Source organism: Eubalaena glacialis, chromosome 6, assembly GCF_028564815.1.
Source record: "Eubalaena glacialis isolate mEubGla1 chromosome 6, mEubGla1.1.hap2.+ XY, whole genome shotgun sequence".
NCBI lineage: Eukaryota > Metazoa > Chordata > Mammalia > Artiodactyla > Balaenidae > Eubalaena > Eubalaena glacialis.
Genome location: NC_083721.1, coordinates 70,252,992 through 70,280,402, shown reverse-complemented (window position 1 = coordinate 70,280,402; position 27,411 = coordinate 70,252,992). Strand labels below are relative to the sequence as shown.

The 27,411-nt window shown below is 39.8% G+C and overlaps 1 protein-coding gene across 1 annotated transcript in view; it reads left to right on the top strand.

The window, feature by feature from the left end:
• HACD2 (3-hydroxyacyl-CoA dehydratase 2) overlaps positions 1–27,411 on the top strand; it is an 86,632-nt gene that overhangs the window by 9,796 nt on the left and 49,425 nt on the right. Inside the window, exon 3 of the mRNA XM_061193178.1 lies at positions 10,269–10,287. Coding sequence (XP_061049161.1) covers positions 10,269–10,287 — 19 coding nt within the window. The remainder of the gene's footprint in view (positions 1–10,268; positions 10,288–27,411) is intronic.

The following is a 27,411-nucleotide window of genomic DNA, read 5'->3' as shown; positions in this document are numbered from 1 at the left end:
CAGAAGAACTTTCTGCAACGATAATATTCCAAATCTCTGCTGTCTGATATACTAGCCGCTGTTGAGCCCATGGGGCAGGTGAGACTGAAAATCTTGAGTTTTTAGTTTTATTTACTTTTAACTGAAATTTAAATAGGCACATGTGGCTAGTGACTACTGCATTGACAGCATAGCTTTAGACCGTCATACAGATTGCAAGGTGTCCACATGTAATTTCATAAAATATTTCAGATTCTCCCAGGGTAGAACGAAGTGGGAAGGAGGGAAAGCAAAGGAAGACAAACCTTGTGATGTAAATTTTAGGTCACAACAGAGTTTATAAACCTTTTAATTCATAAGACAAAAATAATGAGAATAATTATTAAAATATGGTGATGTTTTCAGGTTAGGAAAATCAAAAGAAAAAAAAGCAAGTTGCAGATATTGGAAAAGGTATGGAAGGGTGCATATCAAACTGTTACTACTGCTTACCTCTGAGGAGGGATGTGGTATTTGGGGGGAATACAAGGGAATTTCTGCTTATTATTCTATATACTTTAGTGTGCATTTACATATCACTTGGTGAATCTTTAAATTAAAAAGGAAAGATGTAATATATAATAAATATGTAATAAAGTATAATAGAAAACAAAAATGAATTAGGAAAATAAGATTTAAAAGTTCTTTGAGGGCTTCCCTGGTGGCACAGTGGTTAAGAATCCACCTGTTAAGGCAGGGGACACGGGTTCAAGCCCTGGTCTGGGAAGATCCCACATGCTGCGGAGCAACTGAGCCCATGGGCCACAGCTGCTGAGCCTGCATTCTGGAGCCCACGAGCCACAGCCGCTGAGCCTGCATGCCACAACTACTGAAGCCCACGCGCCTGTAGCAGGTGCTCCGCAACAAGAGAAGCCACGGCAATGAGAAGCCCACGCACCGCAATGAAGAGTAGCCCCCGCTCACTGCAACTAAAGAAAGCCCACACACAGCAAAGACCCAACGCAGCCAAAAATAAAATAAATAAATAAATTTATTTTTAAAAAAAAGTTCTTTGAAAAAAGAAGAAAATAGGCAGCTTAGATAGGTTATCTTTTGATTTAAAGTGAAGTACAGAATTTTACATCTGTTAAATTAAAAAAAGAAAAAGACAGTAGCAGTAACAATAAACTTATAGGATGATTGACTACACACAAATGCATTGTTTCTAATGTCTTTGCAAGTAGACTTATTAATTTTATCAAAATAAAAAGGTAGGGTGGTGGTTACTCGTTTAAAAAGCAAAATTCAACAATCTGTTGCCTATAAAAGACTGATGTAACCTTACTAAAGGACAAACCAGCCTTCCACGACCAAGCATACACGAAAAACAGGACCATCCTCTTAAGATAAAGTTGATTTCAGAGCAGAAGCCAAAGAGAAACTTGCCGCATTTACAATTTGTCATGCAGAAGGAACATGGTAGACACATGTTGGTGGAATTTATTAATGGCTGAATGATTATCATAGAAAAGCTGGCAGAAATGGCTAAAGAAGTAAAAATAGAATTGTACTTGCGAAGTGTCACAGTATATGTAAAAACACTGGAGACAAGAAATTTGGGTACTAAGACTTGGTTTTGCCACTTGGTCTCAACCTCTCTGTAATGAATATTCTGGATTAGATGACCTTAACATTTTTTTTCCAGTTCTAAGTGCTGTGGGGCTTCAACATTTCACAATCAGAATATGAAAATAAAGCAGATAATGAATTAATAAATTATAGAGCCAAATACAGCAAAAAAGGTCGGATTAAGTGACAGAAAAAGTAACGGTGATTAAGGAAATTTCACCTATTTCCTCCTTCAAAAATGGATGTAAAAGGATTTTGAAAACATGTTTGGATTGAAACCTTTGAGAGAGTGCACTAAATACCCTCTTTTTCTTGCTTATGTTCTGAACATTGGGAAATAACTCAAATTGTATAAGGACCCTAAAAATCACCTGTATTAGTGATAAAGGCCTAGCGGGAGGCTGTGTGTTAGTGTGCAAGTCAAGCAGGTTTGCTAACTGAACTCCAGATTAGACTCTGCCTTCCCCAGGCAGCAGAGGCCAGGGCAGCATGGAGGAAACCAGAGAGCTCAGGGTTCTCTGTGGAAACCCTAGGGTGGAGCTGAGGTACGCACGCCCCATTCTTGCCAAATTTACTGCTCAGATGCGTCATCCTTCCTTTCCCAAGTAAAGTGATTAATGGGTGGAGAGAGACCAGAAATATTTGGAAGAAAAGGCTTCTCATGAAGCCAGAGGAGAGGGGAAAGGTGTTTGCCTCTAATCATAATCATCTATAATCATAAGTGCTATATATTCATTGTAGCAAAACCCAGATAAACATAAAGAAAAAACATTTCAGTCATAAGCTAATGATAACTGCTGTTAACATATTGATGTCTGTCTTTCAAGGCTACATGTTATTATATAGGTAAGTTTTAAGAAAAAAAGATGAAATCATAAATACATATAATTTTCAAAACTAACCAAATACTGGTAAACATAACCCAAATTAGTTCTGGACCTCTCCATAACATGAGTGTAGTAGACATGCTTTGTGGAGCTGCCCAGCTCAGGGGGTTTTATTCTCTCTGGAAATTTTCACAGTTCTACCACTAGACCCATACCAGCTGCATCTCTACCCCTGACTCTGCCTCTCAGGCCATAGCTTGCTGATCCAGGGGTACACACCTGGCCCAAACTGGGCTGGTCAGACTTTTCTTCAAGCATGTGGAATTTTGAATTGAAAGACAGAAATTAGGACTTAACTATAGCTGAATGATGTTAAATCCATGAACTAAAGCTGCTTGGGTTCCTATTCCTCTTGAGACTTGCTACTCTTTTTTGGACTTTGTTATTGTTGTTTTACCTTGGATTAAAAATGAAACTGAAGGGTGAATAGACACAGCACAGAGGATTTTTAGGGCAGTGAAACTACTCTGTATGATACTATAAATGGTGGGTACATGTCCATTTGTCCATTTGGACATATACATTTGTCCAAGCCCATAGAAGGTATAACCCAGCAACACTGAACCCTCAGCTACGGACTTCGAGTGACAGTGATGTGTCAGTACAGGTTCATCAGTTGTAACAAACATACCATGCTGGTTGGGGATTTTGATAGTGGGGAGGCTGTGCTTGAGTGGGGGGCAGGGGGTAAATGGGAGAGCTCTGTACCTTCCTTTCAGTTTTGCTGTGAACCTAAAACTACTCTTTAAAAAATGGAAGTCTTTTTAAAAAATGAAACTGAACAAACTTGGTAACTTACAAAATTAATTTCCTTAGTGCAAATCTTAGAAACTTTTACAAAAAAGATGTTTCCAAGTAACCTATTGTGAAAGATGACATTCAACATTGAGGTTGAATTTTGAAACTAAAATGAGCTTATCGCCACTGGGTGGAAATGGAAAGGGTTCAAGAGGAGAGAGATGTTTACTGCTGTTTTTTTTTTTTTTTTTTTTTGCGGTTTTTGTTTCTGTAATTGGTCATGAGGTTATAGTTGATACCTGTGGCTTCCTTCTTCTACTACCCATTCCATATTTCCCTTACCCACAGCAGTGACCCAAACCTTCATTCCCAAGGGGTCTGAGTCCTTAGTCATTCTGCCTCTTTTTGGTTGCTGTAGTTTTCCATTAACGTTTACTACTGGAAATGCTAAGAGGTGCCTCAGAACCCCCTGGCTTCCATACATAGTCTGCTTTGCCTCGATTGTGTATGGCAACATAATATCCCCTTGGCAATCAGGATTGACCACTCCATCCATAGATAAACCCCCTTTTTTTGCCTATTGGTTCAGTAGCATAAATAAGGAGCCCGAAATGGCCAGATGGCAGTTTAATCTTCCAATTCAGTAGAACCATTGTTGTCACCTGGTGCAACCAGTAACCTTGTGGAGACTAAGCTCTCCAAACAAGTAGAGCTCAAAGTTGCCAGGATGGAAAGCAGAAATTCTTTAGGTGGGTTAATAGGTATAATAGTGAGAGTAGCCACTCCTACTTCCTCCCCTTGATTCTTGGACCTGTGTAATCCGGTGATGAGGAATACAGCATCTGTGATTCAAAGTATAAACTGCATCCTGTAAGGCAGAACCCTATTCTTTCAAGGTGCTGTCTCCCAATTGGCATCATAACTGAGTCTTCGGTTCTACCTTTCAACTAAGCCAGGCATTTCTGGGTGATGGCATATGTGGTTAAGAGCAAATGATTCAGTGGACCTGAGCCCATTGATGTATGTATTTCTTTTGCTGTGAAGTGAGTTCTTTGATCAGACACAATACTGTGTAGCATGCTATGATGGCGGATCAAGCACCCTGTGAGTTCATAGGTGGCGACGCTGGCAGAGGCACTGTGGGCAAGGAAGGCAAATCCATATCTAGAATATGTGTTTATTCCAGTGAGGGCAAATATCTGCTCCCTCCTTGGTGGAAGAAATCCAATGTAATCGACCTACCATCAGGTTATGTGCTGTCCGCCTGGGAAATGATGCTTTATAGGGCACTTAATTCTGATCTCTGCTATTAGCAGATTAGGTGCTCAGCAGTAGGGTTAACCAGGTCTGCCTTGCTAAGAGGAAGTTCATGTTGTTGAGCCCATGCGTAGCCTCCATTCTTGTTAACATGGCCAATTGGTTCATGGGTCTATTGAGGAAACACTGGGATGGCTGGGAAGAGTCTGATTGACGTTAATAGTGTCCATCATTTTGTCCACCATCATTAAGAGTCTCCTTTACAGTAGATGCCGTTTGGTGGGCATTCACATGAGACAAATATTTTCAATGTCTATGCCCATTCTAAGAGATCCATCCACATACTTCTTCCCCAACTTTCCTTGTCACTATCTTCCAATCCTGTTCCTTCCAAGTCCCTGACCATCCAGCTAAACCATTAGAAACTGCTCATGAATGAGTCTAAATCTGTACTTCTGGTTATCTCTCATTCCAGACACAGGAGAGAAGCAAATGTACTGCTCAAAGTTCTGAATATTTATGGTTTGTAAGGCACAGATCTCAAAATCAATAATATATGTAGTGGTTAAGAGCACCAGCTCTGGAGCCTGGCTGCCTGTGTACAAATTCTACCAGTTCCATTCATGCCTCAGTCTCCTGCTGGCCTTGGGGAGTCTCCTGGAGAGGCTGGGGAAGGGGGGCTCACCCAGGGAACACAGACACTGGTGGCAGACACATTGGGGAGCATTCAACCGTGTGAACACTCCTAGCAGCTGACATTGGATCATTAGCACTATGACATATTTTCAAGGGAGATTTTGAATATGGCAAGTCTTCTGAATTTTTTTCTAATGAGGTATGCTTACTTTAGTTCAGTGATTCTCAGTAGATCTCAGCAAGAGCAGTGTGACCCCTCTAGAGTGCGATTTAGAAAATTGTGAGGGTATTTTGATTGCCACAATGAATGGGGGTGCTATAAGTAGATGTCCTACGCTGTCTGAGACAGTCCAACTCAGTGGAGGTCTGTGTTCCCCCTGACTTTTGTATATACCATGGGCTGATCCCTCTCCAAATATAAATTGATAGTTTTGTAGTACATACTCATACTGAAAAATCTTCACGAGAAATTAAACAAAAAGCTTATTAAGTTAGAAGAAGGTCGTTGTCTTAGTTTTCTCTTGCTGCATGACAAAATACCACAAACTTAGCGACTTAAAACCACACTCATTAATTAGCTCACAGTTCTATAAGTCAGAAACTGGGCTTGGCTGGGTTCTCTGCTCAGGGTCTCATAAGACTGAAATCAAGGTGTCAGTTGGGTTGGCTTCTATCTGGGGGCTCTGGGGAAGGGTCTGCTTCTAAGCTTATTCAGCTTGTTGACAGAATCCACTTAACCTGTGGTTGTAGGTCTGAGGTCCCATTTCCTTACTAGCTGGCAGCTGGAGGTCACTCCTAGCTCCTAGAGGCTTCTCTCCAGTCCCTGCACATGGCCTCCTCCATCTTCTAAGTGAGAAATGGCATATTGAATATCTTTTGTTCCTTGAATATCTTCGAGTTCCTCTTCTGCCACCAGCGGGAGAAAACTCTCTGCTTTTAAAAGGCTGGCCTGGTTGGATCAGGCCTACCCACATAATCTCTGTGCCTTAAAATCAATTGACTTCGGACTTTAATTACATTTGCAAAATTCCCGCCCTGTGGTACCTTGTTTAGTGTTTGATTGGATAACCAAGGTACAAGAATCTTAGGGAATCATCTTTAGGATTCTGCCTAGCACGGTTGGTATGAATAGGGAGCTTAAGTGAAATAAAGGTATCATCTCAAAATAATTGAGTAATTTGTTCACTCTGCACATTCTGTTCTGTAAACATTATAACATTTCCAGCTTGCATATTTAGTTGAAAAGGATTTCAGTGCAACAGTGTTATAACTGCAAAAGCAATGAAATTGATTGAAAATATGGAACAGATTGAGATTCCTGTTCAGACTTTAAGTTAACGGAGACTCGTGAAATGCAGGGATCTCATTCAATTTCTTTTTTTTTTTTTTTTTTATAAATTTATTTATTTATTTTTGGCTGCATTGGGTCTTCGTTGCTGCGTGCGGGCTTTCTCTAGTTGCGGTGAGTGGGGGCTACTCTTCGTTGCGGTGCGTGGGCTTCTCATTGCAGTGGCTTCTCTTGTTGGGGAGCATGGGCTCTAGGTGCGTGAGCTTCAGTAGTTGTGGCACGTGGGCTCAGTAGTTGTGGCCCATGGGCTCTAGAGTGCAGGCTCAGTAGTTACGGCCCATGGGCTTAGTCACTCCGCAGCATGTGGGATCTTCCTGGACCAGGGATCGAACCCATGTCCCCTGCATTGGCAGGCAGATTCTTTTTTTTTTTTTTTTAATTAAGTTTTTTTTATTTTTTATTTATTTTTGGCTGCACTGGGTCTTCATTGCTGCGCGTGGGCTTTTCTCTTTGTTGCGGTGCGTGGGCTTCTCATTGTGGTGGCTTCTCTTGTTGTGGAGCACAGGCTCTAGGCGCACAGGCTTCAGTAGTTGTGGTTCACAGGCTCTAGAGTGTACGCTCATTAGTTGTGGCGCACAGGCTTAGTTGCTCCGGGACATGTGGGATCTTCCTGGACCAGGGCTGGCACCCATGTCCCCTGCATTGGCAGGCAGATTCTTAACCACTGCCCCACCAGGGAAGCCCCCTCGATTTCTTTAATATAACTATTTTAATAATATTTTATACTGCCTTTTTTTGAATCACTACAGTTGTTCAGTTTTATCCTAAAACTATCCACAGTTACACAACTACTTTATCACATCTTGCACTACTGTTTTTTTTTGTCTAATCCATCTTTTCCTTGTCGCACCATTCAAAGAATATTGTTTCCAAGTTCTTTTTACAGACCAGGCACAGATTGTATGTCTCGTGGGATTTCAAAGCAGAAGGATGTTTTCTGTGATACTTTCTTCCTACCCTATCCCATGACATAATCTAGGGGATTATTTTGACACCACATTTAAAAATAAATAAGACCTAGCTTCATTTGTGATAATGTTGTACTTCCTCATTTTCTCTACTTTGTTATTTACTTGCCGTGTTGTTTTAACTTCAGTTAAGATTACTTCCCTATGTCCATTATTATCTTAATACTGATTTATTCTAGGGTTGGTCTGTACCTCTGTTCTTTTATTTTCCTATTCTTGTCCAAAGTGCTTTCTGATATTCTTATTTTTAAATCCAAACTTATTCATCATAAGTTGATACCTATATCTGACTGCTTCATTATGTCATTGTGTCCCCAAGCATTTTGTGTGGAAATACATATTTTTTTAAATAAACTACTATCTTTTTATTTCTTCTTTACATATTGGTTAGGACATTGTTTATTTGTTTTAATTTTTGTGCAGGTAAGTTATATCATCTATGAATTTTATATTTAGTAAAGGAGGCATTATAAAATATGTGATTAAAAAGGGGAGATTGGGTCTCATAGGACTAAGATCTGTTCTATCACACAAAGAAGACATGAAAGGCCTTAAGGTTATCCATCCTTTTCTGCAGTGTCCTATTGTAAATCAGCAGCCTGGATGTCTTGCCACATACATGAATAGAATAGGTTTTCTATCTAGGCACTATCATCTGTCTTGTCTCAAAGGATGCTCATCACTCATCTTTCATTCCATTTCATTTTAATCAGCATGTATCTTAGTTTTCCTCAACTTTGCAGCAGGAGGTTTGGCTTATCTTGTAATAGTCACACATTTGAGATTCTTAGCAGTGTTTTCTTTTGAAAAATATAAGATTTACAGTCTAGTAATTCTTTTGTTCTTTTATCAGTTATCGACATATTTGTGTAGCTTGATTTTTTTTTAATCCAAGCCACCCCCATCCTCCTCCCTTCCGAAAAAACTTAGTGAAATCATAGACTTGAGCACAGAGTCTTATTAGGCATGTTTTTTTGTGGGTTTTTTTGTTTGTTTATTTTTGGTTGCGTTGGGTCTTTGTTGCTGCACACGGGCTTTTTCTAGTTGCATCGAGCGGGCTTCTCACTGCAGTGGCTTCTCTTGTTGCGGAGCACGGGCTCTAGGCACACAGGCTTCAGTAGTTGCGGCACGCAGGCTCAGTAGTTGGGCTCGCAGGCTCTAGAGCACAGGCTCAGTAGATGTGGCACACGGGCTTAGTTGCTCTGCAGCATGTGGGATCTTCTGGATCAGGGATCGAACCCGTGTCCCCTGCATTGGCAGGCGGATTCTTTTTTTTTTTAATTAAATTTTTAAAAAATTCTTAATTTATTTTTGGCTGCATTGGGTCCTCATTGCTGCATGTGGGCTTTTCTCTTCGTTGCGGTGCGCGGGCTTCTCATTGTGGTGGCTTCTCTTGTTGTGGAGCACAGGCTCTAGGCACACAGGCTTCAGTAGTTGTGGCACGCGGGCTCAGTAATTGTGGCATGCGGGCTCTAGAGTGTAGGCTCAGTAGTTGTGGCACGCGGGCTTAGTTGCTCCGCGACATGTGGGATCTTCCCGGACCAGGGCTGTCCCCCTGTCCCCTGCGTTGGCAGGCAGATTCTTAACCGCTTAGCCACCAGGGAAGTCCCTAGGCATGTTTTAGATAGAGCTAAGTCTTGTCAAGTTATAGCTTTTGCAGGTATAACTAACGTACAGTGAAATGATAGAAAAAGCAGTAGAGTGGAAATAAAATCTAGGTTCTTGATCCTGTACATCACTTACTACCTTGGTGAAGCTGAGCAGTGTTTCTAAGCCTTCGTTTTCTCATCTGCAAGTAGAGATATCTGTCCTGCCCATCTGCCAGGGTTATTGTTAGTTTCAAACAACACAATGACGGCTCGAGAAATGTAAATTCCAAAATGCACTGCAATAGTTGTTAGGTCTTATCATCCAGAAAAGCTTTGGTCATTAAATCAACCTTGTAGATGGCTTCAAATTACTTCTTTACTACCACCCCCCAGGTTAAAGCAGTGCCAGATACAGGATGAATTGTAAGGGGATTTGGAAGAACCTAATTGGCTGGTTAGATCGCCATTGAGATGGAGAGGAGATAGCAGTCTCACCCATGCACTGGAAATAAAAAACTGGGGAAGACATGCCAAAAGCATTGGCAGGACTTGGAAACCTGTTTGACTTGGGAGTGAAGGAAAGGAAAGAGCAGTTGAATCTGAGAGTGGGGTGGTTGGTGATCAAGAGGCATGGTAGGTATGAAGGAAAGGAAGGGTGAGCTTCCTGCTGAAGCATGCCATCTTTGAGTTGCTGCTGGTACACCTAGATGGAGATGTCCAAAGGAATGTGGGCCTGGAGTTCAAAGAGATCTGGGGTTAGAGATTGGATTGGGAATACCCCTATAATGAGATCACAGAATGAGATAAGATGGGGTCCAAGGGTAGAGCTTTGTAGAATAAATGTCTGCATTGAAGGGCCTGCCAGGTAAGAAAAGGCTCTTCTGATCCTGTGTTCCATAGTCTGTGATAGTTCTGTTCTGTACAAATGGGACATGGGAGTTGTTGTACACTGCCTGCTCTTACCAGTTTATGTATTATAGAAGAGGTCCTTGACATTTGCTAAACTACTGGGTAAGATTTATTCCTTAGGAAATCTTCCATAGATACACAAACTAAAAATGAACAAACAAAAAACTGAACAAGAATTTACATTTTGTTAAATAGTCTGTAGCCAAGTTTAAAAATTGAATGTTCATTTTTCAAATTCAATACTGCTGGCAGACACTGCTCTATTCTTCTGAAAGGCTAGTTTGTATGAAATAAAACTATAATATTATTGATCTTTACTAATTCTCTTTTCCCCCCTTTTTCTCTCTAGATTTTACATTGTGCAATAGGTGAGTATGGAATTCCCCCCCAACTTACGTAGAGTGGATTCTGCTTTCTTTTTTTTAAGTCATGAATGATAGGTTGATTAGATTCTTACGGAACATTGAAAAAACTAACCTATTTAATCATTATATATAAAATTGCTTAGGCTTTTGGTTTCTAAAATCATGGGTACTATTTAGATGTTATCACTGAACACTTTATTAAATGCCATGGCTATTTTTCTCTGTCAATTTACAGAGGCCTCTCCTACCTTCTCAGTACAAGGGTAAATAGAGAAACACTAGCATATTTATAAAAATGTGACTTGGAGTGCTGGGCTCTGTTGAAAGCCCTCTCTAGTTACTTAAATGTTATACTCTCTTTCCTTATTTTTTAAAATGGAGTACTGCGTATATTGCCTACCTCTCAGATGAATATTTAATGTATGTGAGAGGGATTGGAAAGTACAAGTACAAAGGGTTATACAAATGTGAGAATTTCTACTAAAAGCAGATACAGTGTGATTCCTTTTTGGGGAATACGGAGGGTCATCAAATTCTGCTCTGGAGCTAAGGCATAGCTTCTAGTCTGGGGTGACTAGACTCCTCTAAGCAGAAATCAATTTTGGAAAGTTGATAGACCCTGTGGAGTAAACCCATAGCGGTTGCTGTGCATGTGGACTTGTCTCTCCAAGGGAGGATTTGAAGTTGCTACTCACTGAGAAGCACCAAAAGTCTGAAAACTCCAGAACTATGCATTCAAACCATTATGGCCCTGATCAACATAATGGATAAATTAAGTGGGTACTTACTATATTCGGGGCACTGGGGAATTCAGAGATGAGGAGACTTACGGTTCAGGTGGACACACAGCAAACTCTCCACCATGGGCCTTAAAGGGATCACTATGATACCTGGGCTCTATTACTTTTAAGGAAGACAAACATCTTCCTTATAAAGAATTGCACCTCGGCTATTTTCTCACTAGGAGGAGGTCTACAATCAGGGATTTCTCAAATGATTTGCAAAATTTTGTATGGATGTGTCTGTGTTTGCTTGAGAAGGTGGGTAGAATTCATAGCTTTCATAGATTATCAGAGGAGCGTGATTCAGAAGGTTAGGAAACTGCTTTAGCACCTTTAAGCAAGAGATTTGAAAGGAGCTTGGAGAATCATTTATCATGTGGTCTGCTTTCCCAGAGAAGGTTAAGGGACCTGGTCCCATAGCCAGTAAATGGCACAGCCTCACTTGGGACCTGGCCAGTCTGAGCCAGAGCCCACCTGACTGACTTTATTTTACGGTGAATGGGTTTCAGCTAGTGAATAATCTTACATACATTTCCTTTTTAGTCCTTTATCTAGAGTTTTGAGGTGAAAAATCTGTCCCTTCTTAAGTGCTTAAATTTGTAGATTGGGGGATATATTCAGCCAGAGAGAGTTCTGGAACCAGTTCAGGCCTTCTCCATATGACTGAACCCTGTGCCCACAGTCTCCCCCCATCTCTTAACCTTCAGCTGCCTCCGTACAAAGCTCTTAGATGCATGTTTTCCAAGCATGTGTATTATTATTTTAATTAATATTGCCTTGTATTTTAATACACAAATTCCTTTTATCTGTCTTAGAATATATTCTCGTGCCTCTATAAAATTTCTACCCCTGGAAATAAAGTTTCTGACAAGTATATTTATTCATTCATACCAAGAACATGATTGAATGCCTACCAGGTGGGGCCAGACACTGGTGGGTAGTGGGAGCAGAGAGGTGAACAGGCACAGGCTTAGGCTCAGGAAAGCCACACTCAGATGGGCGCCCCTCTGAGCGCCTCTGGCAGGATCCGCTCCGAGGACTAGCATCTGTGTCACACTCTGCTCTGATGGTTTGTTGACAGGTGTCCCTAGGTCTTGGTGTGGTGCCTGACACACAGGAGATACTTTAAAATTCCTTCTTATTTTCTCAAGAACCTTGTTCCATCAGTGATTCTCTTGCATCATCACCCTTTGTCATCTGCCTTTGCCTTCTCAGCTCACAAAATGCTCAGAATGCTCCATCCTAAAAATAATTTTTAACCTAACCTTTGACCCTACCTTACTCCCTTATTACTACATAAGTCCTCTTCATCCCTTTTACCAGATTTCTGGTATACTCTTTCCACTTCCGCGCTTCCATTTATACCTTAACCCAGCAGTTGTGCTTCTGTCCCCCTTGTCCTACTAAAATTGCCCTCTGGTCTAAAATCGGCACGAGTTTCTGTTAAATTCTGAGGAATTTAATGTTTGGAATTTACTGAACTTCTCAACTACGTTGGGTACCACTGATGACCCCCTCTGTGACATCCTGTTCTTTTATCTTACATCATACTGAGCCCTCCTGGCTTTTCTGGTCCTCTGTGGTTCTTTTCTTTCTTTGGGGGCTTTCTTTCTCCCCTTGCCCCTTAATTGTGGGTGTTCCCAGTATCTGGCCTAGCGCACTGCTCTTCTGCCTGAACAGGCCCTCTGGGTGATCTCTTCCCTTCTCATGGGTTGAGGTACTTATGACACTCAATTCTTTAACTCCAAGCCACACCTGCACCCCAGACTCCAGACTCACCCTGTGAGCTCCTGGATGTCCACTCCTGGATGTACACCTCCTCCTCCGCAGCATGACTCTCACTCCCACACTTGTTTAGCCTCCTTCTTCTTGTCAGGTGCTCTACCAGCTTCCAACCACTATCCGTTCAGTCACCCATTCTAGACCTAGGGCTCATCCATGATGTCTCCTCTCCTTTCCGCATACTCCCATAGCCAGGTGGTCGTCAGGTTTTCTCAGTTCTGTTTCCTAAATAGTTCTCGGATTGTCCTGTTTTTCCCAGCCCTGTTCAGGGCCTGAGTATGTCTCATCTGGACTCCCATATCATACTCCCTGAACTTGTAGGTTTATAATATTAATATTAGTAATAATAAGAGCTATCATTATAATAAGAGCATTTACTATGTTTCAGTGCTTTACATTCATAATCTACTTACTTCCCATTTTATTGTTGACAAGCCTGAGGCTTAGAAGGTTTTATATCTTGCCAAAGTTCACTTAGCTAATAAGCCCTAGAGCTAGAAGTTGAACCTGTGACTGTGTGGCTCCAAATCCATGCTTACAGTCCTCGAGGGATTTAGTTAAAGGATGATTCTGAGCATGTCACTTCCATGCTTAAAACCCTTCGCTGGTTTAAACATCTTCATGATTTGGACCCTGCCCACCTCCCTAGCCTTACCTATGTCCATTCCCTGCCTCCCACTCTATGCTTCAGCAACCCTGACCTTCTTGTGTCCCCCCGGCCCCCCATACTACTGCACTACTTCCTGCCTCTGGTCTGTGCCCAGGCTTTGTGCTCTGCCGGAGTGGTAGCCCATCCCCTGCAGCTGGCAGCTTCCCCCAGTAAACTCTCCTACCACCCTCGCTAGATTACATACCATTCCTCACTTTTCTGTAATACCCTACAACTCACTCTGTTATCACACTTTCCACAATGTATTATGGTCTGTCACTATACCTATATCTCCCACCAAGATCACTGAATTTTTCCAAGAATGAGAACTGTTTCCTATTGATTTCTGTATCCCAGCACCTAACAGTTCATGGCTCCTAGTGGGAGCTCAGTGAACATTTGATCATAATCTTACTAAATTCTGGTGAAATTTTCTGAAACTTGTTTCAAAATGTTTTCAGTTCCTTAAAAAAATCAATAAGAATACTAATAAATAGGCTGTTTCTAGCATTAGCCTAAAGGCAGTCCTTTATTTATTCATTTATTTATTTAAATTTTATTTATTTATTTATTTATGGCTGTGTTGGGTCTTCGTTTCTGTGCGAGGGCTTTCTCTAGTTGCGGCAAGTGGGGGCCACTCTTCATCGCAGTGCGTGGGCCTCTCACTATCGCGGCCTCTCTCGTTGCGGAGCACAGGCTCCAGACGCGCAGGCTCAGTAATTGTGGCTCACGGGCCTAGTTGCTCCGCGGCATGTGGGATCTTCCCAGACCAGGGCTCGAACCCGTGTCCCCTGCATTGGCAGGCAGATTCTCAACCACTGCGCCACCAGGGAAGCCCCTGATGATACTCTTAATAAGATGTAACATTGTGTGTTTGGTGAACCTTTGTGTTGGAAATTATACTGTCAATATAAATAACTTTGGAAGTTCTCTTGATTGAAAACTGTAGAACAGGAGTTCAGTCATAGCCCAGAGGGTATTATGTCTGAAGTTGAGTATTAGCACTCTGATATCATCAACAGACAAGGACAGAAGCCCTTTCACATAGGTATCCTAGATTTGTGGTTTCAAATATTTGCTGTACATTCCAGCTTGCACTCCTCTCGTAAACTGATGATACCTTTTACTTAATTATTTTTTAAAAATTAATTTTAAGAAATTTGTAATCACCCTAATATTAATAGGCAGCATATGGCTTCAGACTGATTTTATTAAGTAACAAACGGTGCCAGGGAGGAAAGGGGCAGCTGCCGGAGAGACAAGTACCAGAAGACCCAGTCTCCTACCAGAAATCTTATCCCTCCCACCAGTGAGAATGAACTAAATCCTCTCCAAACTGCAACGCCTCCTCCCATCCGCACCCCCCTCCCCGGCCCCCCAGAGGTTCAAGCTTTTATTACTCATTTACAGTGCAATATTGTGAAGGACACGCCCTCACGTATTACTAAAGCCAGACCCAGAACCTTCCGTGTTGCAGCAGCAGAGAACTCTGGAAGGAAAGCATTGTGGAGGAAAGGGGTTATTCCCCTGGATTTGCTCACCTGGAATTCTGCTTTCACCCCTGCGCCCAGCCCTCATGGGTATGGCTGGGCACAGAAACAAAACTGCCTTCTTTGGTGCCTCTTAGCTTAGTTGACATTTTTAAAATGAACTTTACCAAAAGTGAGGAAGAACAAAAAGGGAATGAGTATCAAAAATACAAACAGTATAAAAATAGCCATATTCCCAAAGTACAAATTTCTGATCCTGAGATCTATCTCTCCATTTGTTAGTGGGAACTGACACAGGGTCACATGGACCTTGCCGGCTCTCTTCCACCCTGTTCTTAGTGTGTTCAACCCTGGGACCCATTTCCCCAAGCCGATTTTCCTGGCTTACGGAATACAAAATGGTGCAGATTTAGATTCAGAAGTTGCTTTCTGCCTGGGGGCATGTTTAGTGGTAGTACTGACAGGGGAAGGAGAAGCCCTTTGAGGTGGGGAAATGGACTTAACCTTTCCCAGCAGGCCAGCCTGTGTCTGCTGTCTACAGGGCTGTCTGGGTGCAGTGGGCTGTCTGGGTGCAGTGGGGAGGTTAGAGGCCTGGTCAACTCCTTGCTATTCTGTCTTTGTCATTTATTAAGTACAGTCATTTCCCAGCATCCCGACACCAGAACTCTACCAAGACCATGTTCATAATCTTTCCCAAATCAGCCAATCCCTTCAGACCAGTCTAGCTTAGTCTCCCTCTGCTTTGGCGCTTTGATTATTCTGTTGCCTCCTGATCACATTTTGCCTCCTCCCCTCTAGACAGAGAGAGAAGAGGAAAGAGAGATAGTTTTAGCACCTGCATCTTCTGCTCCTCATACCCAAAGTTTCAGCCACTTTCTCTGAATAAACTTTGCATTTTCACACTCCATGATTTTGTACATGAAATGTCCCTTTGCCTGGAACATCCAGCTCCGTAAGTTGTTCCCGGCTCTGAGTGAATGTACTGAGATGAAGGGAAGGGACAAATAAGGCATGCTCATCAGGAGCCCAAAGTGCCTGAGCAGGGAAGGTGAGGGACTTACCCAGAGCTCATGCACACTGCCTGGCACCTAGCAAGCACTCAGTAAGCTGTAGCAGCTCTTCCATTGATTATTAGTGGGCAAAACATCATCCCTGAGGGTTTCTGTGCCCAGTTGGAAAAGGGAAAGCCATGAAGAGAACCTAGATCAGGGAATTTTACCCTTTGCCATCCTTGCAGAAACAGCTAGGGGTTTGGTTTGAATGGAAACCTGTTACTGAGATATTTTAAAATATCTTCTCTGTAAGGTAATATTATCTTGTTTTCCAGTCCATCAGGAACCAAGCTAAGGCAAACCAACCCCATTGGAAACACTACTAGCTGTGTAACAGGTCAGGCATCCTCCCTCTGGGCATTAGTTTTCACATCTGAAGAACTAGGAGTTTGACTAGATAATAGATAATCTCTAACATTCCTTTCAGCTGGATGATCTGAAAGTCCATGAAACTAACTATGAAGTAGCTTCAGAGATGGTCAGTTATCTGAGCAGTAATAGAAAAGGAGGATGCGCTAGATGTTTAAATATACCTATGTGTGAGTATTAGGAAACTTGTTTCAAGTATAGTATTGATAGTTTTAGTACATTTTCCCTCTCAATGCATTTTTTATTGAAGTATAGTTGATGTACAATATTATATGTTACAGGTGTACAATATAGTGATTCACAATTTAAAGGTTATACTCCATTTATAGTTATTATAAAATATTGGCTATATTCCCTGTGCTATACAATATATCCATATAGCTTACTTATTTTATACATGGTACCAGTAGTTTGTACCTCTTAATCCCCTACCCTGATCCTTCCCCTCCCTGTTTCTCTCTCCCCACTGGTAGCCGATAGTTTGTTCTCTATATCTGTGAGTCTGTTTCTTTTCTGTTAAATTCATTAGTTTGTTGCATTTTTTGGATTCCACATATAAGTGATATCATACAGTATTTGTCTTTCTCTGTCTGACTTATTTCACTTAACATAATGCCCTTCAGGTCCATACATGATGCTGCAAATGACAAGATTTCATTCTTTTTTATGGCTGCGTAGTATTCCATTGTATATGTATACCATATCTTTATCCATTCATCTGTTGAGGGACACTTAGGTTGCTTCAGTATCTTGGCAGTTGTAAATAATGGTGCTATGAACATTGGGGTGCACGTATCTTTTCAAATTAGTGTTTTGGGGGTTTTTTGGATATATACCCAGAAGTGGAATTGCTGGATCATATGGTAGGTCTATTCATTTTTTGAGAAACCTCCGTTCTGTTTTCCACAGTGGCTGCACCAATTTACATTCCCACCAACAGTGTACAAGGGTTCCCTTTTCTCTGCATCCTTGCCAACATTTGTTATTTGTGTTCTTTTTGATGATAGCCATCTGACAGATTAGAGGTGATATCTCATTGTGGTTTTGATTTGCATTTTCCTGATGATTAGCAATGTTGAGCATCTTTTCATGTGTCTGTTGAACATTTGCATGTCCTCTTTGGAAAAATGTCTCGAGTTCTTCTGCCCATTTTTTAATCAGGTTGTTTGGTTTTTTTGATGTTGAGTTGTATGAGCTGTTTATATATTTTGATTAACCCCTTATCAGTCATATCATTTGCAAATATTTTCTCCCATTCAGTAGGTTCTCTTTTCGTTTTGTCAGTGGTTTCCTTTGCTGTGCAAAAGGTTTTAAGTTTAATTAGGTCCCATTTGTTTATTTTGCTTTTCTCAATGCATCTTGAAAGCCCCAGCAGAAAACTGAATTGGGATGGGAGATGAACACACACACTTTCTATGGCATACATTTACCCATGATCATCACTAGATGGCACCCTTGTATTAGTAAGGAGACACTCTGAAGGTAAGGACTACTGGAGGACGTCTAATAAAAATAGTAATGAATCAATAGCTGAAACTGAAAAGAGAGAGAGAAAAGTGAAGTGGATGTTTTTCCATCGCTGTCTCATGCCTTGATCGTTAATATTTTAGGTAACAAAAAGCTGAAACTTCCTGCATTGCCCTGGAGATTATCTCATAAATATTTCTTAATTATAGGCACAAGGTATCTTTAAAATTAAAAATTACCTTAATTTGCTTAATGAAAAAACTAGAGACAAAGAAAGTATTTCAGAAGATCTCTGGTCAGATGGTTTGTGACAGTCTGAAGTCAGTAAACCTTCCACTTATGTTCTTAGCTTCAAAAGCAAGGTTAGTCCAGCAAAGCTGTGGGATCTAGTTCCCTGGCCAGGGATCTAACCTAGGCCCCCTGCATTGGGAGCTCGAAGTCTTAACCACTGCACCACCAGGGAAGTCCTGGTTTCCTTTATTTTAACCTTCATTTCTCAAATGACAAATGATGTGCACATTTTTTAATATTTCTATTTGCCATTTGTATACCTTCTTTGATGAGGTTTCTGTTCACATCATTTTCCCACTTTTTAGTTGAGTTGTTTGTTTTCCTGTTGAGATTTTAAAATTCTTACTATATTTTGGATATAAATCCTTTATCAGACATATGTTTAGCAAATATCTTCTCCCAGTCTGTGACTTGTCTTTTCGTTCTTTTAATAGTTTCTTTCACAAAGCAGAAGTTTTTAATTTTAATGAAGTCCAACTTAACCAACTTAACCAAAGTTTAACTTAAAACCAACCAACTTTACACTTCACCAGCTTAAAACCAAAAAATTGCTTTTATGAAGGGATTTTTTTCTTTCATGGATTATGCTTTTGGTGTTGTATCTAAAAACTCATTACCAAACCCGAGGTCACATAGATTTTCTCCTGTTTTCTTCCAGCAGTTTTATAGCTTTACACTTTACAAATAGGTCTGTGATCTGTTTTGAGTTAATTTTTGTGAAAAATGTCTAGTCTGTATCTAGATTCACTTTTTCACATATGGACATCGGTTGTCCCAGCACCATTTATTAGAAAGACTATCCTTTCTCCATTGAATTGTCTTTGTGCCTTTGTTGAAGATCAGATATTTGCATGGGTTTATTTCTGGGCTCTCTATTCTGTTCTGTTGATCTAAATGTCAGTTATTTTACCAATACCATACTGTCTTGATTATAATAGATATAAGGTCTCCAACTTTCTTCTTTTTCTTCAGTATTGTATGGGTCTTTTGACTTTCCATATAAACTTTAGGATCAGTTTGTTAATATCTACAAAGTAGCTTCCTAGGACTTTTGACTGATATTGTGTTGAATCTATAAATCATGTTGGGAAGAATTAACATCTTAACAATATTGAGTCTTTTAGTCCACAGACATGGACTAGCTCTCCATATATTTAGATCTTACTTGATTTCTTTCATCATTGTTTTGACGTTTTCCACATAAAAATCCTGTACCTATTTTGTTAGATTTGTACCTAAGTATTTCCTTTTTTTGATGTTATTACAATTTTTTTTTTTTTTTAAATTTCAAATTCTGGTTGTTCATTGCTGGCATATAAGACAGCAATTGGCTTTTTATGTAGTGACCTTGTATCCTGCAACCTTGCTCTACTTGCTTATTAGTTCCAGGAGGTTTTTTGGTAGATTCTTTGGGTAGATCTGTATAGATAATCATGCCATCTATGAATAAAGATAGTTTTGTTTCTTCCTTTCCAATTTGTATACTTTATTTCTTTTTCTTGTCTTATTGCACTAGCCAGAACTTCCAGTTTGACATTCATTATGTTCTTTACTCGGCCTTCCTTGTATGTTTCTCCTGGGAAGTCTGATACCAACCTAATTATCTTGCCCTTTTAAGATATTTTGTCTTTTGGGGACTTTCCTGGTGGCGCAGTGGTTAAGAATCTGCCTGCCAATGCAGGGGACACAGGTTCGATCCCTGGTCTGGGAAGATCCCACATGCCGCAGGGCAGCTAAGCCTGTGCACCACAACTGCTGAGCCTGTGCTCTAGAGCCCGCGAGCCACAACTACTGAACCCACGTGCCACAACTACTGAAGCCCGCACGCTCTAGGGCCTGCGTGCTGCAACTACTGAGCCCGCATGCTGCAACTACTGTAGCCCGTGTGCCTAGAGCCCATGCTCTGCAACAAGAGAAGCCACCACAATGAGAAACCTATGCACCGCAACCAAGAGTAGCCCCCACTCGCCGCAAATAGAGAAAGCCCATGCGCAGCAATGAAGACACAACGCAGCCAAAAGGAAAAAATAAGATGCTTTGTCTTTTTACCTGAAAATCATAAAAATTTTTTCTTTTTTTCCACCTTTATTGAGATATAAAAATTATATATATTTACAGTACACAGTGTGATGCTTCAATATAAATATACATTGTTAAATGATTGCCACACTCAAGCTAATTAACATATCTATTACCTCACAGTTATCTTTTTTTTTTTTGTAGTGAGGACATTTAAGATTATTCTCTTAGCAAATTTCATGTATACAATATAATATTATTAACTGCAGTCACCATACTGTACATTAGTTCTCCAGAACTTATTCATCCTGCACAACTGAATCTTTGTATTCTTTGACCAACATCTCCCCTTTTTCCCCATCCCACAGCTCTAAGCAGCCACCATTCTGTTCTTTGCTTCTATGAGTTTGACTTCTTTTAGATTCCACCTGTGAGTGAGATCATGGAGTATTTCTCTTTCTTGCCTAGCTTATTTCACTTAGCATAATGTCCTTCAGGTTTACCCACATTGTTGCAAATGACAGCCTTCTTTTTTAAGGCTGAATAATATATGCGTGTGTATCATGTTCTCTTTATCCATTTATCCATCAGTAAACACTTAGGTTGATTAGGTATCTTAGCTGTTGTGAATGATACTGCAGTGAACAAGGGAGTAAAGACACCTCTTCAAGATACTGACTTCATTTCCTTTGGATGTATACCCAGAAGTGGCATTACTAGAACATATGGTAATTCTATTTTAAATTTTTTGAGGAACCTCCATACTATCTTCTCTAATGGCTATACCAATTTATATTCCTACCAGCAGTGTATAGGAGTTCCCTTTTCTCCACATCTTTGCCAACGCTTGTTGTCTTTTGGCTTTTTGTAATAGTTATTCTGATGGGTGTGAGGTGGTATCTCGTTGTGGTTTTTGATTTGCATTTCCCTGATGATTAGTGATGAGCTTTCTTCATATACCTATTGGCCATTTTGTATGTCTTCCTTTGAGAAGTGCCCTTTCAGGTCCTTTGTCCATTTTCTGTTTTGGTATTTGTTTTCTTGCTATTGAGTTGAGTTCCTCATATATCAATATTTTGGATATTAACTCCTTATCAAATATATTATTTGCAGCTATCTAGGTAGGTTGTCTTTTCATTCTGTTGATTGTTTCTTTTGCTGCACAGAAACCTTTTCGTTTGATGCAATCCCATTTGGCAGTTTTTTATTTTGTTGCCTGTACATTGGGGGTTATATCCAAAAAAATTTGCCCAGACCAATGTCAAGAAGCTTTTACCCTATGTTTTCTTCTAGTAGCTTTGCAGTTTCAGATTTTATATTTTAAGTCTTTAATCCACCTTGAGTTGATTTTTTTTACATGGCATGAGATAAGGTCCAGTTTCATTCTTCTACATGTGAATATACAGTTTTCCCAGCACCATCATTGCAGAGACTATCCTTTCCCCATTATGTGTTGTTGGCAACTTTTTCAAAGATCTTTTGACCATAAATGTGTGGATTTATTTCTGGGTTCTCTATTCTGTTCCACCGGTCTGTATGTTTGTTTTTATGCCAGTACCATGTTGTTTTGATTACCGAAGCTTTATGGTATATTTTGAAATCAGGTAGTATACTGCCTCTAGCATTGTATTTTGTTTGTTTGTTTGTTTGGGGGGTTTTTTTGGCTCAGATTGCTTTGGCTTTTCAGGGTCCTTTGTGTTTGTGAATTTTAGGATTTTTTTTTCTATTTCTATAAAAAACACCATTGGAATACTGAAAGGAATTGCATTGAATCTATAGTTCACTTTGGGTAGTATGGACATTTTAACAATATTAATTCTTCCAATCCATGAACACAGGATATCTTTTCATTTATTTGTGTCTTCAATTTCTTTTATCAGTGTTTTATAATTTTTAGTGTACAGATCTTTTATCCCCTTGGTTAAATTTATTCTGAAATATTTATATATTTTTTGATGATATTGTAAATGGAATTGACTTCTTAATTTCTTTTTTGGATAGTTCATTGTTATGTGTGGAAACACAACTGATTTTTTCATTCATCTTTTCTATTGTTTTTCTAGTCTGTTTATTTCTGCTTTGATCTTTATTATTTCCTTCCTTCTGCTAACTTTGGGCTTAGTTTGTTCTTCTTTTCCTAGTTCCTTGAGATATAAAGTTAGGTTGTTTTAGATCTTTCTTTTGTTTTTTGATTTACTTATTTACTTATTATTTATTTTTGGCTGCATTGGGTCTCTGTTGCTGCACGCAGGCTTTCTCTAGTTGCAGCAAGCGGGGGCTACTCTTTGTTGCAGTGAGCAGGCTTCTCATTGCGGTGGCTTCTCTTGTTGTGGAGCGCGGGCTTCAGTAGTTGTGGCACGCGGGCTCAGTAGTTGTGGCTTGCAGGCTGTAGAGTGCAGGCTCAGTAGTTGTGGTGCTCAGGCTTAGTTGCTCTGCGGCATGTGGGATCTTCCCAGACCAGGGCTTGAACCCATGCCCCTGCATTGGCAGGCAGATTCTTAACCACTGTGCCACCAGGGAAGCTGAGATCTTTCTTAATGTAAGCATTGTTGCTGAAACTTCCCTCTTAGAATACTTTTGCTGCATCCCGTAAGTTTTGGTATGTTGTGTTTTCATTTTCATTTGTCTCAAGATATTTTTTTATTTCCCTTTTGAATCTAATTTTCCAATTTTATTCCTGTTATTGGTTTTTAGCTTGATACTGTTGTGGTTGGAAAAGATACTTGATATGATCTTAGTCTTCTTAAATTTGTTAAGACTTGTCTTGTGGCCTAACATGTGATCTACCCTAGAGAATGTTCCACGTGCATTTGAAAAAGAATGTGTATTCTGCTGCTGTTGGATGGAAAGTTCTCGGTGTGTCTGTTAGGTCCTTTGGATCTGTAGTGTTGTTCAAGTCTGCTGTTTCCATGTTGATGATCTGTCTTGGATGATCTATCCATTGTTGGAAGTGGGGTATTGAAGTGCCCTACTAATTTTGTACTGCTGCCTATTTCTTTCTTCAGTTTTGTTATCAGCTTTATATGTTTAGGTGCTCCAATGTTGGGTGTGTATATAATCAAAATTATTATATCCTCTTGATGATTTGACTCCTTTATCATTATATAATGATCTTCTTTGTCTCTTGTGACAATTTTTTACTTAAGGTCTATTTTGTGTGATGTAATTTAGCCACCCCTGATCTCTTTTGGTTACCATTTGCTTGGACTATCTTTTTCCATCACTGCACTTTCAGCCTATGTGTCCTTGAAGCTAAAGTGTTTCTCTCATAGGCAGCATATTGTTGGATCTTGTTTTTTTAGCTGTTCAGTAACTCTCTGTCTTTTGATTGGAGAATTTAATCCATTTACATTTAAAGTAATTATTGGTGCTATTTCTATTGCCATTTTGTTAATTGCCTTCTGACCATTTTGTAGTTCTGTTGTTCCTTTCTTCGTCTCTCACTGTCTTCCTTTGTGATTTGATTTTTTTTTATAGTGGTATCTTTGATTTCTTTATCTTTTGTGTATTTACTATAGCTTTTTTCTTTGTCATTACCATAAGACTTACATCAAACATCTTGTAGTAAAATAGTCTCTTTTAAGGTGATAACCACTTAACATTGACCACATACAAAAACTACACTCTAACTTTTACTTTACCCATGTTTTTTTGTTATTGGTGTCACAATTTACATCTTTTATGTGTTGGGTATCCTTTAACAAATTATTGTAGCCATAGTTATTTTTAATACTTTTGTCTTTTAAGTTACATGTCAGAGTTAAAAGTGATTTACATACCACCATTCCAGTATTAGAATATTCTGAATTTGACAATATTCTTACCTTTACAGTAAGATTTTTACTTTCATATGTTTTCGTGTTGTTAGTGTTCTTTCATTTCAACTTGAAGAACTCTTTTTAGCATTTCTTATAAGGCATGTCTAGTATATTGAACTCCCATAGCTTTTGTTTGTCTGGGAAAGTCTTTATTTCTCCTTCATTTCTGAAGGGGAAACTCTTTCTGGATATAGTATTCTTGGTTGGCAGGTTTTTTTTTTCTTTCAGCACTTTGAATATATCATCATCTCTTGGCCTACAAGGTTTCTGCTGAGAAATCTGCTGTTAGTCTTATAGGGATTCCCTTGACTGTGATGAGTTGCTTTTCTCTTGCTGCTTTCAAAATTCTCTTTGTCTTTGACTTTTCATAATTTGATTATACTGTATCTCAGTGAAGATCTCTGTATATATAATTTCTTTGGGGTTCTTTGGGTTTCATGGATCTGAGTGTTGTTTGCTTCTCCAGGTTAGGGAAGTTTTCTATCATCATTTCTTTAAATAAATAATGACATAATTTCTTTCTCTTCCTGCCCATTTCTCGTCTGGGACTCCCATAATGTATGTATTGGTTAGTTTATGGTGTCCCATAGGCTTTCATCACACTTCTTCATTTTTCTTTTCGTTCCACTGACTAATTTCAAATGACCTGTCTTCAAGCTCAGTGATTCTTTCTTCTGCTTGATCAAGTCTGATCTTGAAGTTCTCTGTGGAATTTTTCAGTTCAGTCATTGTGTTCTTCAGCTTCAAAATTTCTATTTAGTTCTTTTTTATGTCTGTTTCTTTGTTGAACTTCTCATTTTGTTCATGTGTTGTTTTTCTTGTTTCATTTTGTTATCTAATTGCATTTTCTTGTAGCTCACTGAGCTTCTTCTGTGATTATTTTGAATTCTTTGTCAGGCAGTTTGTAGATCTCCATTTCTTTAGTATCAATTACAAGTACTTTATTCGTTCCTTTGATGGTGTCATGTTTCCCTGTTTATTCATGCCCTCAGCCTTGCATTGCTGTCTGAACATTTGAAGAAATAGACACCTCTTCCAGTTTTTATAAACTGGCTTCAGCTTGGAAAGCTTTTCACCAGTCGACCTGGCCAGAAATTCTGGGCAGGCTATCTGATGAGGTCTGTGGGTCAGCTTGCTGCTGGAGTCCTCAGGCGAGCTGGCTTTGTTCCTGGGTCAGCAGATTGGTGGGCCTGGTGCCTGAGTCCACAGGGGTGTGTCTGAATCCTGGGTCCATAGGAGCCAGTCTGCCACTGGAGTGAGCCTGGGTCTGTGATCATAGGCCTGGGTCCTAGGTCCATGGAAGCCAGTCTGGAGCTGGTGGTCATGGAGGTTTGCCTGGCACTAGGGCCAGCCTGGAGCCTGGGGCCCTGAGGGCTGGACTGGAGCCAGGGGCTGCAGGGATAGGTTTAGTGCTGGAGTTTGTGGTGAAATTGGGTGTTTACTTCACTCTCCTTCCCCCATCGGAGGGTATTTCCCTCTGTACTATGCTACCCAGGCTTGATGGTGAAGGGTGATGCAGCTCATCCTTCCTATTCTGGTCTTCAGTGAGTCTTTTCTTATTTCTGTGCTTCACCCAGGTGCTGTAATCTCTCACCTGGAATCCTTAGCTATTGTGAAAGTACTTTCATGCGTGGATAGTTTTTCAAATTGATGTTTCTGTGAGGGGATGCGTGCTGAAAAATCCTATTCTGCCAACCTGCTGATATCACTGAGGATTTTTTTATTTATATTTAAAGTCTAATAGTTTTACTAAGATATGCCTTAGAGTTGACTGTTGCAGGGCAATTTCCCAGGTACCTAGTAGCCTCTTTTGATATGTAATTCAGGCCTTCTTTTATTTCTGGAAAGTTTTATTGGATTATAGTTTTAAATTTTAGTTCTGTTTCATTACTCTTTTTTTTTCAGGGGCTCCAAATATCTGTATGTTAGATCTTGTTTGCCTCCCTTCGTTTTCAGCCACTTTCGCTCTGATTCCTTTTACTTTAATTTCATTTTTATTCTCTTGGCTGTTTTGCTTCCTTTCTTCAGTGCCCTTTGTTAAATTTTCATTTGAATGTATTCTCCTTTGATCACCTGAAATTTAAGTAGTCCTTAGGTCAGATATCATTTTGTCTTTCTCTTCCATTTCTGTCCTGAGTTCAACTTTTGTTTCATTTCTGCCTGGTTTGGTCCATTTCTGTTCTTAGTTTTTGAACTTCTGATTAAAAATAATTTTTCATATACTCAAATGCTTATTTAATAATATTCAGTTTGGAGTGTTGTGTTAAAGTTTCCTTTGTGGTTTTATTTTTTGAGTGCATTTTCATTAGCTAAAATGTTTGATCCTCTTTTTTTGTTTTCTTTTGATAGTACTTTTGTACAATTATAAGTTGCTTTTATGTATTCATTGTGTGGCTAGTGTTGGAAGTTTGGTTTGATTTATAAGATTACTAGCTTGAGGACACTTTTATCTGTAAACATAGTGAAGTGTAGTCTCTTCAAAGGATGCCTTTTTGTTTGAGGAGGTCAGTAGGAATAGGATTTGTATGCCTATCAATTGTTTTGAGCTCTTATTTGTGTTACAGGAGTGCAGATTTCTTCCTGTCTCTTTCCTCCTTCACCATCCATTCACTAAAACAGATCTCTCCCTTCCCTTTTACCCATTTCTTCCCTAGAAGTAATGCCTTTCTGAGATTGCCAGTCGGGTTCCACAGACTTAAGTAATTCCTTTCTCTGTCGTTAGTCTAATCGACAAAGTGTTTTTCTCAGTGTTTTTGTGTCTAGGGTGGACTGCCTCTTCCTGGGGGAATTTTTACCTCAAATTTCAGCCCTCTGTTCCTCTCTTCTTGCTAACATGCCATTTTTCCAGACTCTCACTTTCCATAAAGATTTGCAGTAGAGGCTCAAGACATGGCTCTGCTGGAATTTGGTGTTTATAGTTCTACTTACGTGTGATTTGAGTCTGTAGTTGTCTATATCTTTTAGTTGTGCTGAGGGTTTAGGTTTTGTATAGGTTTATTTGTTATTGATGGTCAATAAAAATTTTTGGAGCATGTATAGTATTCATTATGTAGACATATTGTGATTTTTAATTAATGCTGTATTTGTTGAATAAAGTTTGCAAATAACTGCATCTGTAGCTAAATCTATACACAGTTGTGACTAGTCTCTATAGATAAATTTATAGAAATATGTCAAAGGTAATATCATATTTTAAGGCTTTTACTAATGCATACTTCCCATTGCCCTTCAGAAAACCTCCAAGCATTTATTGAGTTTCTGCCGGGTGACAGGCACTGTACTGACTAAGCACCGAGAATACAAATATCAGCAGACCCCATCCTGTTCTCGAGCCAAGGACACAAACATGAAGCAGAGTGTGACAAAAGTTTTGCCCAAAGGATAAGTTCAAAGGGGTATGGGAGCACA